Source organism: Aedes aegypti, chromosome 2, assembly GCF_002204515.2.
Source record: "Aedes aegypti strain LVP_AGWG chromosome 2, AaegL5.0 Primary Assembly, whole genome shotgun sequence".
Lineage (NCBI taxonomy): Eukaryota > Metazoa > Arthropoda > Insecta > Diptera > Culicidae > Aedes > Aedes aegypti.
Genome location: NC_035108.1, coordinates 115,783,402 through 115,799,098, shown reverse-complemented (window position 1 = coordinate 115,799,098; position 15,697 = coordinate 115,783,402). Strand labels below are relative to the sequence as shown.

At 35.9% G+C, this 15,697-nt stretch overlaps 1 protein-coding gene across 2 annotated transcripts; it reads right to left on the bottom strand.

The window, feature by feature from the left end:
* Nucleotides 1-3,848: 3,848 nt before the first annotated feature.
* Nucleotides 3,849-4,910, bottom strand: LOC5563838 (U6 snRNA-associated Sm-like protein LSm5). Of its 2 annotated transcripts, none has more exons than XM_001648105.2 (3): nucleotides 4,756-4,909; nucleotides 4,500-4,696; nucleotides 3,849-3,970 (listed from the first exon to the last, which is right to left on the bottom strand). In XM_001648105.2, exons 1-3 carry the CDS (start codon nucleotides 4,799-4,801, stop codon nucleotides 3,935-3,937), a joined length of 279 nt encoding a protein of 92 aa, XP_001648155.1. In that variant the 5' UTR covers nucleotides 4,802-4,909; the 3' UTR covers nucleotides 3,849-3,934. The 2 variants fall into 2 exon arrangements, with proteins under 2 accessions (XP_001648155.1, XP_021697760.1); XM_021842068.1 differs by having other exon boundaries at nucleotides 3,864-3,999; nucleotides 4,756-4,910.
* Between the last annotated feature and the right edge of the window lie 10,787 nt (nucleotides 4,911-15,697).

The window sequence follows — 15,697 nt, the reverse complement described above, 5'->3', positions numbered from 1 at the left end:
CTCAACTTTATTTTTAAGAGATCAAAACGTTAGAAGCGTAGACGTCCAGTAGGAGATTGTTGAAGAATATTTTTAGGACTTTTTTGGGAATTCTGTATGTATATTTTTCATGATTTTCTCCGGAGATCCAACTGCTCAAATTTTTTTTTCAGATATTACTCCACAGATTTCTTCAGGTGGTTATTTAGTGATCCTTACGGACTTCCTAAGGAATCCCCCAAGAGTTTTGTTTTAGATACAATCAAAAATTTGTCTAAGGATAACCACATAAATTGTATCAGAGATTCCATCAGGAATTTCTCCAATGATTTTTTCATATATTTTTCTATTCTATTCTATTCTATTCTATTCTATTCAAAGTGCTTGCACAGCCAATATTGAATAGCATCCTGGAATTACCTAGGTATTTTCTTGTCAACATTAATATTAAGCCACTATGGTAAGTTAAGTCAGTTGTAAATATATCTAATTATAACAACGGTAAAAATAATATACTAATTGGGAACAGTTTGGCCAACTTTTCGATTGTTTTTGTATTTTTTTTTTTCAGTGCTATTACGTAATTCTAATATGGATTAGGGGAAGACGGGGTAAGACCGCCTGCCTAAGCAATTTAATTCATATCTCAAAATCAAGAATCAATGAATCCTTTTTCGACGCAACATGTCGTTTTTTGAAGCCTTAGACATGATCAAAAAATATCAAAGGTGTTGTATTTGTAAAAATGTATTTCTTGAAGCTTGAAAAAGTGATGTCTTATTATGATTATTTTTAATAACGAGGTCCCAGCCACGGGATAAAAGCGACAATCACATTTTTTGTACATATTTTCTACATTGATTAAAGGGGATTTTGAAGCATTTTTAGAGTTGATTAATTAAAAAAAAACTTAGATATATACATGTCATAACCTTGAGACACGCATATTTTGGAAAAATATGCCGATTTGACTTGTATTTTTAACAAAATTGAGTTCATTTGACTTGAGTAGTAATGTTCAACGTAGTTTCAATCAAAATGATTTAGAAATTGTATTTGGTATAAATTAGGGGTGGCAGTCTTACCCCATCAACAGTGGTCGGTTTTACCCCGCTTGCGCAATTTTCATTAGGGCCTTATTTCAAAGCTAAATACAGTTAACTCTCCCTTACTCGATATTGAAGGGACCGAGATACAGAACACGTATTTTTCAAATTTTAAACTTTTTATTATTTTGACAAAATACATTCAGAATAGTTATTTTCACGTGAAAAACAATACAATTTTACAATTTTTACCCTTGTGACACTTTTTTACCGATCAGCAAAAATTAAAAATTTTAGCACCCAGAAATTGGCAGTAAACTTTAATTTTACTATCAATTTTATCATAATAATCAAATTCATGAAATTTATTAACGTTTGGCGGACATTTGGAACTTTTCATGAAAATATCGAGTTAGAGAGGTAAACTTACTTGGGAAACTGAAACTGATAGCATCGAGTTAGGGAACATCGAGTTAGAGAGGTATCGAATTACAGAGGTATCAAAGCATGCTAGATTGAAGGGACCGCGCATTCCATCGAGTTAAGGGAAATATCGAGATACAGAATATCGAGTAAGGGAGAGACGACTGTATTTACAATTTATATTTCACTTCTCTTCTGTTAAAGAATGGACGGGTAATTTATTATGTTTTTTACAAACAAAATCCCTTCCAAAATCCTTAAGTGAGCATCTTTTAAATTTAGTTCAATATCGACGAGCAGAAACTTTGTTTTTGCTTATTGTAATGAAAAATTATTAGTATAGTATTATCCTAAATGCTTCGGAATGTGCTTGGTGAACTTTCAAGAAAATTGCCATTTTCATGCCAAACTGAAGGTGGTCCGTCTTACCCCTGTGGGCGCTCTTACCCCGTCGTCTTCACTTATATTGAATTTTTAAGTCAAGATTTTTCGAGATTCCTTCTAGGGATTTTTTTGAAAATAGGCCCAAAGGCGCAGAATGACTTCAGGAATTGAGCCCTGCGATTAACATTTTTTTTTTCATAATAACGATCTGGTGGGGCACCATGTGAAGATTATTTTAAACCTATAATCCTATACCCTTTGATACCTCCTTTTCAAAAGGACATCTCATAGTAACATCTGATGAGTCTTGATAAGGTTCAAAAGTAATCCATGATTAACTCGCACAACGTTATGTGAATGAAATCCTGGGCATCTTAAGAAATCTTGGAAGATTTCTGAGATAAATTGTTAAGATTAATAAAAAAAATATCAATACACATTTCCCCGGATGTGTGTACATAGCATCTATGGATGAACCAAATGTCATTTCATGTAGTTACGAGTCTCTGGCTTTGGCTCGCAATATCGTAACTACTGAATCGATTCAATGAGCACTTAATAGTTTTGCCCCATTCAATTCTCCAGGGACAGATGGAACTTATCCTGTTCTGCTCCAAAAAAGATTTGAATTTATCAAACATGTTTTGAAAAGGCTACTTGTAAGCACTTTTGCTACCGGGTATATTACCAGATCCTAACGTGATATTACTGTGAAGTTTATCCCGAAAGGAGGACGTGCGTCGTATGAGGAAGCAAAGAGTTTTAGATCAATCAGTTTGCCCTTTTTTTTCTGAAATGTCTAGAACGCATTATTGATCATCACATCCGTCAGTTAAGCGTTTTGCAGTGCCCTTTTTAGGGCGCTGTTCGATCCCATTGTGGTATGGAGCTACATGCTCTCATTTCGCTTATGTGATCTTCTCTCTTCATGGGATCCCACTTCTATTTCCTCCCATTTTTCTCTTCTCTTTCCTCTCCCATCGGGTAGATGATGAAATAGGCTCAAATATGGCGATGGAACAAATCTCCTTATAGGTGGGGAATGTGCCTTTGGAGCCGGCCTTCTGATACCTGATGCAACTCCCAACCTTCTTTTGTTGATTCCCTGTGCAGTTTTGATTATTCTGGTCAATCACGGAGTAGCAACTACGAATTGTACGGTCGTCAATGCTTATGTTTATGCTAATTCTTATTCTTGGAAGTATATGTGAATTAATTCTTGTAAGAATTCGTATAATATTGCCAAATATTGGCGTAGGAATTCATGTAAATCTACCTGGAAAAAATCCTAAACAAATTTCATCAAAAAATCTGAATAAATCATTGTGGATTTTCTTGGAATAAGTCCTGCAGAAATGTTTGAAAGATCTTCTAAAAAAACAACTGGTGAAATCAGTGGAAGAATTATGTAGTCAAAAAATATCTGGAGAAAATCTTGTGCTAGACTCTAGAAAATAACTAGAGGTAGAAGCGTTGAGATTGCTCCTGGATTTCTTGGAGCAAATTCTGGAGAAATTTCACTAAGCCTCAAACGCAACACCGCTGGAAAAATAGGTAAGGAAATCACTAGATGAGTTTCTCAAGGGATCCCTAAAAGTAAGCCAGAAGGAATCTCTGAAGAAATTATTAGCAGAATTCGTAAACATTTTCCTCGAGGAATCCGAGAAGCAGTTGCTGAAGAACCTTTGAAATGTACGCGTAATAGTCTCCAAGATTTAACAGCAGGATTCATTGCAAGCAAAATAAAGAAAAAAAAAGACTATAGAAACCTTTTTGATTAAAATATACTTTAGAGACCTTCTGTTTAAAAAAATACTTTAATTGAAATAGAGACCAAGTCTCTGAAAAGAGACCGGGTACCAGCCCTGCAATTGAAACATCCATTACTGACAATATGCAGCTATTTAGGCTGACCGGGAAAAATCGATGATTAATCATCAATGAAAAATATTAATGGTTGGATTCATAAATGCTTAAGTTCTGTAGGACAGTTCTTTCGAGACAATACAAGGAATCTGCTTAAATAATACGTAAGTGCTCATACCTTCATTTTTTAGCGAAAAAATAATCAAATAATGGTGGATCAGAAAGCTTCCTGCCTCTTAGTTGGCTTCCGGTATGTCTCCTCCAGGAACGAGCTAAAAAGAATATTCAACCATCAGTACCGCTGTAAGAAAACAGATACTCCGCAATTCAAGCTTAGCTGTGTTCAACGAGCTGCTCGAACTTGGTTGCAACCACTTGCGAGTCAGCTTTTGGTGTTCATTGAGCCACTCCAACCTACTTCGAGTCGCTCGGGTTTGTGTTCATTGAGCCGAGTCCAACCAACTCCGAGTCGCTCGAAACAGGTTGGAAGCTAGAGTCCGAGCTAGTTCAACCAGCTCGCAGTAGCTCGTGTTTTTGACGTTTAAAAACGTAAACATTCAGAAAAAAAAGCAAAATTCCGTAGCGATACGGATTGTTAAGTGCGCGAATTTTTTTTCACGTGGAATTCCGGTAAATTAGTAAAAAGAGTAAAAAGAGCGTTCATTGAGAAAGCAGCTTGGAGTTGCTCGAAGTAGCTTTGACAGTTATTTGTTGACAAAAAATACGAGCTAGTACAACCAACCCCGAGCAAGTTCGATCAAAGTCATTGAACACAGCTCTTCATAATCTGATCGTGCGTACCATGGTTATGTTGTTCCCGTTGAGCAAAATCTGATCCAGCTTGGTGATTCGCCTTCCCTCGGACGTATTCTCGTACTCGGTCACATCCTCCAGCAGCATATTGACGAAATCGTCGAAACCCAGCAGCGTGCCAACGATTTCCTTATCGTTCTTCATGATAATGTGTATCCGCGAACCGATGCATTTATCCACCAATTCTGAAGAAGCGATTATGCTTGCTATATTGTTCATATAAAAACGTTTTTTGTTTACTCACCGAGAGGTAGCAGTGTAGATTGGTTTGAGACGGTAGTTTGTGCCATTTTATGAACTTTTAACTATTAAAAATCGATATTTAACTGGTTAATTTGCACAGCGTTTGCAACCGCTATCACGTTTGTTTTCGTTTATGTTTTGACCGGTTTGACAGCAGCCACCAGCTCATTGCTCTGCTTTATCGATGATGCTCAAGCGGAGGGAATTGGGGTGCGCTGATTCACGCATCAACAATGCTTGCACCATGCACGTGGTTGTTCAGAAAAGCCAAATTCTGAGAACAGACTGCTATCACTTTAATCTGCCCAAGAAACCATCTTTTGGGATTTTAAAAATAGGAGAAAAGAAGTTTCTCCGGAATGCCCGCTTTCTTGCAAGGATAAAATAGGTAATGTCTGAGTCAAAATTAGCAATCAGCTGGACGCTTTATATTAATTTCTGCGTAAATATTTATACACATTTTCCGTACCGTAATCCGGAGGCAAATTGATCATTGCGGTGAATTTGATCAGGTTGTTAGGCCTCACACAAAACATTGTAGAACAACCATAAACATAAACTGATGGAGATCAACCAATTTTGACGAAATTAATTTGACTATATTTGAATTCTGAAGGATAACATAACAAAAATTTGAATTAAAGCATTTGACAACTGTTCTACAGAACATATTGTTCCATTTCGTTCCAATAGTCTTCGAAATTGTGATATGAATTTTTATTCTTTCCATTTATTCATCCACCATGGGTTATGGGTATTCCTATAGTTGCGGAAATGTTATTTATACTGAATCCATTGAATTGGCCACATAACTGACACTTCCAATCGACGAATTGGCTAGTTGATACATGAAATGAGCATAGTTTAAATGGATCATTGAAGATCACTCATTTGGCACTCACCGCATCAGAGCAGCGGCGCCACTGTATATGGGATATAACATCGTGACAGCATTGCTGTTCTGTCAAACACACACGTCTATGGTGGTGGTATCTTTGCATTTCATAGCGGCCGTTTTGGTTATTTTAATGATCCATTGCTCTGAAATTGGTGAAATAGTACCAAAACTGCTTAAACTTTTCTCACTTATTGTACCAGGAGTTGAGATAAAGTGTTGCTATAATACAGGATATCTTAAGAAAACAACGGATACATCAACTTAAGAACACACATTAAAAATATATCGTAACCAAAGGAACAGTGTACCATCAGGATTATTGTTTTTTACCGTTATGCCGTTGTTCATTGCGATAATATGTTTTTTTCTCATTAAGTAAAGGGGTCATTACTTCCCGTTTCACTAATAATATATACATTCATTGTGCTTCTTGAAATTTGACCGATTTGTGCAGTTGAATCGTACTTAGCACCTTCAATATTGGAACATTTACCGTATTGTAACAAATTCCACATTATGAGTGTTTGCGATTTGCGAAATGATTACACTGTGGAACAAGTTTCTGTCCCAAGTTTGAAAATCCCGCTATTCAATCAATTTTGGCTCGCTGAATCTATTACCATTTTCCGAAAATGATATAGCACGTCTAGTTATTGATATATTGAATGTTGAAAATGCATTATTTATCGATGTCAGTCAACTTGCATGCAAATTCACCAGCTGTACGCTGCTTTTTGAGCTTAATTCACTACAATAAGCAATGATTGGGTACTAAAGAATACGAATCAAAGAAGTTTTTAATATGTTTGATATTAAATTGACGATTTAAAAAAGTATTGTATTTGACCATATAAAAGAAACAACGATTTTTTTGTGGGAACCGCAAGCATTTTCAAAAATTCGATAAAATCGATATTAAATAGTAAAATTGAACAATTGCAAAAGTTCAAGTCCTATTTTGCATGCTTGGTGGATTGATTTACAAAAAAAAAATCTTTAATCATTGTATAAATTTTCTTTAAAGATCAATAAAAACAGTATGTATTTATACAACTTTGACAACCTGTAGCAAAAAATGTGATGTGCTGGAGCATTTCTGGAAGCGGCAACGAATTTAGTAGCAATTCCAAATATAGTGGAGACACGTTATTGAAATTTAATAATAAATTAATATTTAATAATAATTAAATAATAATCAAATGTCGATCTTTGAAACACGCGAAAACAATAATGCTGGTTTTGGAGATTATCATATTGATAACTCATCATTTTATAAAATTAGAATCTCCTTGTTTTATTTTTGTTTCCGAATTATGTGCTTCCTATTTTACATGTAATTTGATAAGGGAATGCTGTCCAAACATGTAACCAGTGGTGTGTCTGTCTGTGCGAGATTTTTGAGATTTTCGCGATGTAGTGTGTTCCGTGTAATAGTTTGTACGAAAAAACGAAACGAAAGAGCCCCCATTCGTCCCCATAATTAAAACACACCCCCCATTTGTCCTCCAAATACCCGCAGGACCCTTGGTTTTACCCTTGGTTTTATCCTTAGAGTACCCTTAGTGACCTTGGAGTAACCTTGGCCGTTGCCTTGCCGTAGGCTGGAGTGCGCGTAGTAGACCCGAAGACCTTGATTGGTCCTACCGCCTCGAAGTGCGCTGCAGTGCTCGTCCCTTACACCCGAGACTGCCAAACGAGCGAGGAAGTGCCTTCTGTCGCAGCTGTGCACGCCATTTTGTTAGCAGCGACGCTACACCTTCAAGCCAAGGCCCAGTAAGGTGAAGACAGGAGGAAGGAAGTAAGGAGAGGAGCCGCGGTCGCAGCCCAACCGAGGAGAGGAGCGAACCGGCGGCGACGAAGCAAGGTGTGGTAGCGGAACGAATAAGGGGCCCCGCCACCAGAAGAAGAGAAGAAGAGGAAGTGGAAGGTAGGAGATAGGCTGTAAGGAAGTGGGAGGAAATACCTGTGTGCAAGAAAAGTTAATAAAGTGATTAATTAAAAGATAATTAAGTGTCGCAAAGTGGATATTCAAGCGTTTTCTTGGTCGCGGATTATCACGCGCATATGCCGACCCTGAGGCTGTGTAGAAGGGGGTCTCATTGATGCCGGATAAGGGGCTGCCCCATTAGTTACAAACATTATATTTACTGATAGCATGAGCTGTATGAATGCTATTCAATCCATTGGTTTTAATTTTAAAACACATTCGTTGTCATTGTTTTGTAAGCTATTATATCATTTTATTAAATTTGTCAGGGCTCCAGCGACTTTTTACGCAAAAACAATTATTATACACAACCTTTACCCCTTTTTGCATGAAGCGTCAAACTATGAAAAATATTATCCTCCTTCTTCATTCACAATAAGCAAAGTAGAATCCAAAAGCACACCGGTTCAATTTGTTTCTTAGCCCGTATAGGACTAAGTGAAAGCAAAAATACTAAAATCCTCACAACTCAGCGAATTCTTAACGCATTCAAATTCGTGGGCTTCATAGCCGTGCGGTTAGTGTCACCAGGCATTTAGCTGCATCGTGCTAGGGAGTGTGGGTTCGATTCCCACCTCAGGCCGGTAAAATTTTCGTGAGGACTGTTTTCTGACTGTGCCACTGGGGGTTGCATGCTAGTCTGTTGTCTAGTGTGGTGCTTCCTTCAAAGGGCATGGAAGCATTAACGTGTCAGTGTCTTTTTTTTAATGATTTTTTTGTCAGTATACTGGCACACATATCTAGTTTCTAGAAGTGGCCAGAGAAAGCTTATTCCGGTGGGTCACTGAGTCAAATCGGGTAAAAAAGGGCTATTTTTTGGGACATGCCAAGTCACCTTTATTTATTTGCAATGACAATTATTTTAATTTGCATAAATCATTTAGATCTAATATTCAACATTAAGAGTATTGCTCCGTTTAAAATATACCGTATGTGGCTACTCGAACTTAATGGCCGGAAGAATCGGCTATAGATTTGTTGGATACTAAACCGTTTCAAATCTCGAAAAGTAGAAATCAGACATAACTGTGCACTAAAATGCGTTCCTATAAGCTTGGAACAGATGTTTAGATACAAATTGGTCACTTTACCGTAAATTTGAGGCGTCACGAGGATCTGAAAATGGTCATTTGTGGGATCGATCAAATGCAGAACTCATAGTTATTCAATCGTTTCTCAAAAGGTTTATACTAGACTGGCCCAGCTTCGTATGGGAGAAAATTAAAGTTGTATAATTCCACGGGGCACCCTCCAGAATTATTCCTTAGAGTTAGAAGAAGACTTCCTGAAAGTTTCAGCTCATTTGGTCGTTACATGAGCTGGCGCATTTGAATTGAAGTTAATATGGGATTTTCAGCTCAAACATATGGGATTCAGCGCATCATCTAATGTTTGGTTCAGGAAAATCGATGATCGCGTTCAATTGCACCCAGAATGTCAAAAACACTACTTGATACCATAGCAAACAATATTGTAGAAGGTTATATCATGATTAAAATTGATAAAGTTGGTGTTTTAACTATTTGAAGGAGATTTGCTAACCCAACTAACATTCACTCATTTAACAAACGCATTTATGGCAGTTTTATCCAGCATCATGTTTTATAACATTTTAATAATGTCCATGGCCATCCTTTGTTAAAGCATTGTTCACACAAATTTGGAGAAACTTTAAAGCATGTCGTTGAATACCAACTTTATTTTTCAGCTTTAAAAACGTTTTTCAAGCATTTAGTTCAGCTTTTATACGGCTGGTCTAAAAATAATCACAGACTAATAAAAACAAAAAAATTTTTTTCTAGGCTCTTTATAAATGTAGTGTGCACTATTATTATGATAGTATAACAATCTGATTTATAAATCGCCTGTATACTGGATTCGAACTCGAGACCTTCCAATCGTCAGCGGTATGCTTTGCCATCTGCGCTATCCTAGAATTAGTGATTATACCGTCCAGTGCAAAATATAAACTTCTCATAGCTGAATATTGACCATGTTCGAGCTACTATTCGACAACGTCTAATCAGCACATGGTACGCTAATCTACAACTGAACAAGCATATTATTCAGCTGCTGTTTAGTGCTGATCCAAGCTGAGTTCAGTCGGCTATTTTTAGCGCACAGTGAGAAAATTTATGTCGATGTTGGTCAAAATAATGTTTATTTACACAAAGTAAAAACAGTCTGAAATGATAAATCTAATTTCATAATAAGTTTTAGTTTGTTCAAAAATGATTAATTAACTTAAATAATTTTATAATTTATAGTTTGATTATATTTTTATTTGTATTTTTCATAAACCTATTACATATGCATTGAAGTAAAAGTTCTCTGTATGAATATATTTGAATCATTTGAAGGGTTAGTCCTCAGAACCCACGTGAATAAAAAAATATTCGAATATCGTGATGCGATTTTTATTTTCGGAAACGGCCAAGTAAATTATTTTTCTTAGAGCGCAGTATTTATTCAGTTGTGAAGAAATGTCATTTCAAATGTAGCTGGCTATAGAAATTTATTTAATCAGAAATTTCCATTTTTCTTGTACGGAAAAACATCCATATCTGCGTACATCAAATTTTTCATAGGTTTAGAAGTTCCAGGAACAAAATTTTGATATTGTCTTCAGATATTTTATCTCTTATGTCAATCAAGTCAATATCACGCTTTGTTTGTCAGTACTTTGCTCCTACTTGGAATACTTAGCTTAAATGTTTATTTTTGTTTTTCACAATAATTCTGCATTTCTGGAGACTGACAATGTTTATTTTCTGAACAGCTATTTCAAAAGTTTTAAGAAAGCATAATTTATGAGCTTTGAAATGCATACGGAACTCAACACGAATTTCGGATATTTTGTCCATTTTATGAAATTTAGCTATAGTGTGATCGCTTTTACAAGGCTATTTATTGCTGAACAATGTGTTTGTTAATTGTCATTTTGGCCTCTATTGGATCAACTGTTCTTATAATATACTGAAGCTGAATTAGGATTTTATAAGATACTTATTCAGCTCTTATTCATGCTTATGTTAAACATGTGAGAATAGCTGAAGTGCGACGCAAGTAAAACGTTAGTTCGTCTTCTGAATATCCTTTTATACATTTACATTTGTTTAGTGGAATATTGGCTTTTTAATTGGGGGAAACATGTCTTGTTCAGCTCATTTGTAGAACAATCTTGACTAGTCGAATGAGAATCTTTGGAAACGTTTAATAAGTGGCGATTCAACTTTTGTTCATTCTAATGCATAACGTTGAACATTGATCTAAGTTTGTGTTAAAAAAGCACCTTCTCAGCTCTTTATAGAGCAAATTTTTTATTCAGCTGCCATTACCATTATTGAACAATAATTAAACATGCATGCTTGTTTGTGGTTTTGAATTGTTAGTTGGGAAGCTCATGCTATACTGCTTTGTATTTCCTCAACATAGCCACTAAGCGCATCATAGCCACCTATGACGCTGAGCGAGCTGCTGCACAAGGCGTATGCCTATATGTGACTGTACGGGAGGTTGATCTAAGCATAACTTTCAATAACTGAAATGTTATTGAAAACGAGCTCAAATCTAGATACAACCTTCTGCAATTATGTTCATTAGGGTATCAACTAGTGTATTTGTCATTCTGGGCTCAATTGAACGCGATCAACTTGTATACGGAACGAAACAGTGACATTGGGTCAATTCTCAATATATTTGGAACGAATATTCCATATAAACTTCTAATTGAATGCGCCAGCTGGTGAAGCAACCAATCGAGTTGAAATTTTGTTAGCGCTTTTTTCTAACCCTAAGGTACATATCTAGGGGGTGCCCCGTTGAGTTTTACAACATTTTTGTTTTAGGGCCAGTCTAGTTTACACAGATGCAATTTTCTTAAAATTCCGTGATATAGTGGCCACATTATCGCCGATCCTGGAAATTATCTGTGACTTGAAATTTGCCTACCTCCAGGGGCACAAACACACAGTACTCTTTTCACCCAACCGGACCCAGTGACCCACCGCAATAACTCCAGCCACATGAATATTTCCGCGTTCCTCTGGGCACTTCTAGAAACTAGATATGTGAGCCAGTATACTGACAAAAAATATTTGAATCCTTTAAGAATTCGCTGAGTGGTGAGAGTTTTAGTATTTTTGCTTTCACTCAGGCCTATATACGAGTCTATTACACTCATCAAAGGATTTAAGTATAAGCATAAGCATAGATGACCGTACAATCGAAGTTGCACAGGGAATTAATGAATGGGGCTTGGGATTAGCTTACCATTCTTCAATGTGCACAAATCGAGAGCGCAAATTTTAAAAGTCAATAACGGCACCGGCCACGTCCTTACGGTCATCGCGGAAGGGAAGGAATGTTAGTGTGACTACCGTTGTTACTAGAGACTGAGATCACCTCTGCATCTCCACGGTTGTCATGGAAAGGATATTGGGTTAGTCGGTAAGGTAGAGATCTTGGAGTCACCAATGTTTGGTGATGCGATCCATGATATAATTACACCTAACCGGATTCGCGAAATAATTCGATAATCGCATTGTACGCCAAACAAGTGTTCATCGCTCGCCTTCGCAAGAGCAAGCGACGTAATCAATAGATCAAACACTACTAAGCGATCGCGGCACTTTTTCACTAATACGCAAACACGACGCGCGAAATGTTTGATCCTGCCCTCATCGCCCGCCCCCGCAGGAGCTTGCGTCAAGGTCGAAGGATCAAACACTATACTCAATTAAACCCATCAAAAGATTTTAGGGATTATTTATTTATTTTTTTTAGGGATATCTTTGAGTAAAACTGTAAACTTCAATATTTTTTCATAAATACTTTCAACATACTTTCAGAGATTTTTCCATAATTAACACTAACAATTACTCCAAGAATCAATAATTTTCTTAGATAACCAAAATCCCTACAGAGATTCATATAAAATCTTCTCTGTGGGTTACCTAAGAGCTATGTTTAGCATTCTAGTTAGCTTAACTTTATATGTAAAACATGAACAATTTATACCCTCATGCTTGTTATTGTCAGGAATCTTTACCTTTTCATGTTTTGGTTCAAATACTTCTCAGAATGCACATTAATAGTCCCAAAGCCATATCTAGGAAGACAAAAATGATTGCGAAAAACCGTCAATTTTAGATATATGGTGTCTTCGGCTAAGTTTCTCCATATTTTTTCAGACATTTTTTTTCAGTGATGTGAAATTAGGGTCACCCACATGGTTTCCGAGATCAGCACATAAACTTTTTTGCTGACGCATTTAGGCCTACACAATGTTCTACAATGTTTTAGAACAACCGATTTGGAGCAACCTTACCGAAGAACCCAATTTCTATCTCTTATAAATGGTTCGCGAGTTATGTTTTTTTTAACAAAAAAGTTAGAGTGATACTGAAAAATCGTTTTTTTTTTCTTGATAACTTTTTATACGATAATTTCTCGCAAAAACTTTGTTCCGAGCATTTATAAAACTTTTGATTGTGCAACTTTTTGTTGAAGAAAATACTGTTCTATCTCTCAAGGTTACAGATATATCAGAAAGTTTCTTCGAAAAAAATGGTTGTTTTCAAATGCCGATATCTCCGAAAGGCGCTAACAGATTTCCAATATTTTGTCGCCATTAGAAAGATTATCTTTTTCTCTGTTTATGGTGAGAAAACTGTGAGAACAATTTTTGTTTGAAAAGATTGACAAAATTTTGAAAATAATGTGTTTTTAACCGGAAATTGTCCGTGACTTGAAAAATAATCGAGAAAGCTCTTTGGTGCTTTCATCAAAAATGTGCAAAATTTAAAGTTCGGAAAGTGTTTCATACAAAGTATTCATAAAAAATCAACGCTTTAAGATATATTCACCATTAACCGAATTGGTGAAGAATGCGAAAAAAGAGAATTTGCTGGAACAACCGAAATGAAGGAGTTAGGGGTAGGAAAGTTGATTGCTGAAGCAGTGTTAACATTAACAATTATCCATAAACGAAGTCTTGTTATTTCACGCGACATAAAGTTTGTGCAGCTAACCTATGACGTGGTCAGTTATAGATTGCTACCGCTTTGGCTTACTAAGCAGAAAGTAATGTGTTCAATACCGATCCTGTTTATTATATTATCAACCCTTTACGATAACAAAAAGTATAAGAATTCCTTCAAATTACCAACATCCTCTTATAGCAATATTGAAGTATCTGCAATTATTGTATCTGGGCATCCAACTTTTCTCATTCAATTCAATTAAATCCATTAAATCTGCCACAACGAATTGGTCAGGGCAGCATCCGCCTGTTGAAGAATGCATGAATCTTGAACAAGAGCCATATATAAGTTCCAAATGTCTGTCTAAGGTAACGAACCAGAAGGTGGGCCTTGATCACTTGAAAACTGCTTCAGCAAATAATTTTCCTTCTTTCAACTCCTCAATACAAGTGTAATCAATTTTAAATGACGTTACATACAGTTATTTTGATTGTTCTAGCAAATATCTCTTTTTTCGCTTTCTTTACCATATAAATTTTGGTTTATTGGGAATATATCGTAAAGCGTTGATTTTTTTATGAATACTTTGTATGAATCACTTTCAGAACTTTCAATTTTGCACATTTTTGCTGAAGGCACCAAAGAGCTATCTCGATTATTTTCAAGTTAAAGACGATTTTCGTTTAAAAACACATTATTTTCAAAATTTTGTCAATCTTTTCAAACAAAAAACATCCCTACAGTTTTCTCATCATAAACAGAGAAAGAGATAGTGTTTCTAATGGTGACAAAATATTGAAAATCCGTTAGCGCCTTTCGGAGATATCGGAATTTGAAAACAACCATTTTTTTCGAACTAAATTTCCGATAACTCTGTAACCATAAGAGATAGAACAGTAGTTTCTTTGACAAAAGTTGCGCAATCAAAAGTTCTAAAAGTGCGCGGAACAAAGTTTTTGCGAGAAATTATCGTATAAAAAGTTATCAAGAAAAAACTGATTTGTCAGTACCATCCTAACTTTTTAATTTAAAAAATATATAACTCGCGAACCCTAAGAGATATGAATTTGGGTCCTTCGGCAAAGTTGCTCCAAATCAGTCGTTTTGAAACATTGTGTAGGCCTTAATGCGTCAGCAAAAAAGTTTATGTGCTGATCTCGTAGATCATGCGGGCCACACTAATTTCACATCACTGAAAAATATGGAGAAACTTTGCCGAAGACACCATATATCTAAAATTGACGGTTTATGCGCAATCATTTTTGTCTTCCTAGATATGGCTTTGGGACCAATGAGGAATGATGTTAAACTGCACAGGATTTTGAGCCTATAATTTAATGAGAATTTAGTTGACCAATTCAACCTAGGAGTTGTAAAAAAATATAGGGAAACTGCTATTATTATCCAAACAAGGTTAAGCCAACTGATAAATAAAAACTGGAAATATAGAAAACTCAATCACAAAATCTTGGGCTCAGAATCATTCACATGAATTTTATGAAAACCTTGGGCAGGATTCCCACAAAATCTTAGGCAGGATCTAATTATGAGTTACGCATTCAACTAGGTAGGGTTTTTCAAGAATTCTGAGCAAGATTTATTTTTAATCCTGGACAGCAACTGCACAGATTTCAGAATAGGATTATGAAATAAATTTTAATCAAGATTCTGAAAAAATCCCATACAAAGTCTCAAAGAATCTTGCTCATGATTTCCATTCAATCCTAGACAAGATTATCAAAAAATGTTGGGCAGCATTCTCACAGTACCCAGGATCTCATTGTAGAATTTTTTGAAGAAGAATTTTTCAAACATTCAAGTAGGATTTTTATGAAATCTGGAATTCCATACCCATAAAGTTCAGGTCAGATTCTTATAAAAATGCTAGACGTTGTGGCACAATCATGTACAAAAGTCCCACAACATTTTTCATTTTTTCAAAAAATGTTTTTTTTTTATTGACTGGCTTTTGTTTGACTTTACAAAAGTTGATTTCATTGTGCACTTAAAAAAAAAATTGGCCCTCCATCAAATTCTGTTTCTGAGATTTGGCCCGCGATTCAAAAAGGTTGGG

Excerpts from the sequence above, each read along its gene's own strand:
- LOC5563838 (XM_001648105.2), bottom strand. The coding sequence starts at position 4,801 with ATGGCACAAACTACCGTCTCAAACCAATCTACACTGCTACCTCTCG. Across the intron at positions 4,697-4,755 it reads ATCTACACTGCTACCTCTCG|AATTGGTGGATAAATGCATC; the intron begins GTGAGTAAACAA and ends TCGCTTCTTCAG. Across the intron at positions 3,971-4,499 it reads ACGGGAACAACATAACCATG|CTCGTTCCTGGAGGAGACAT; the intron begins GTACGCACGATC and ends TATTCTTTTTAG.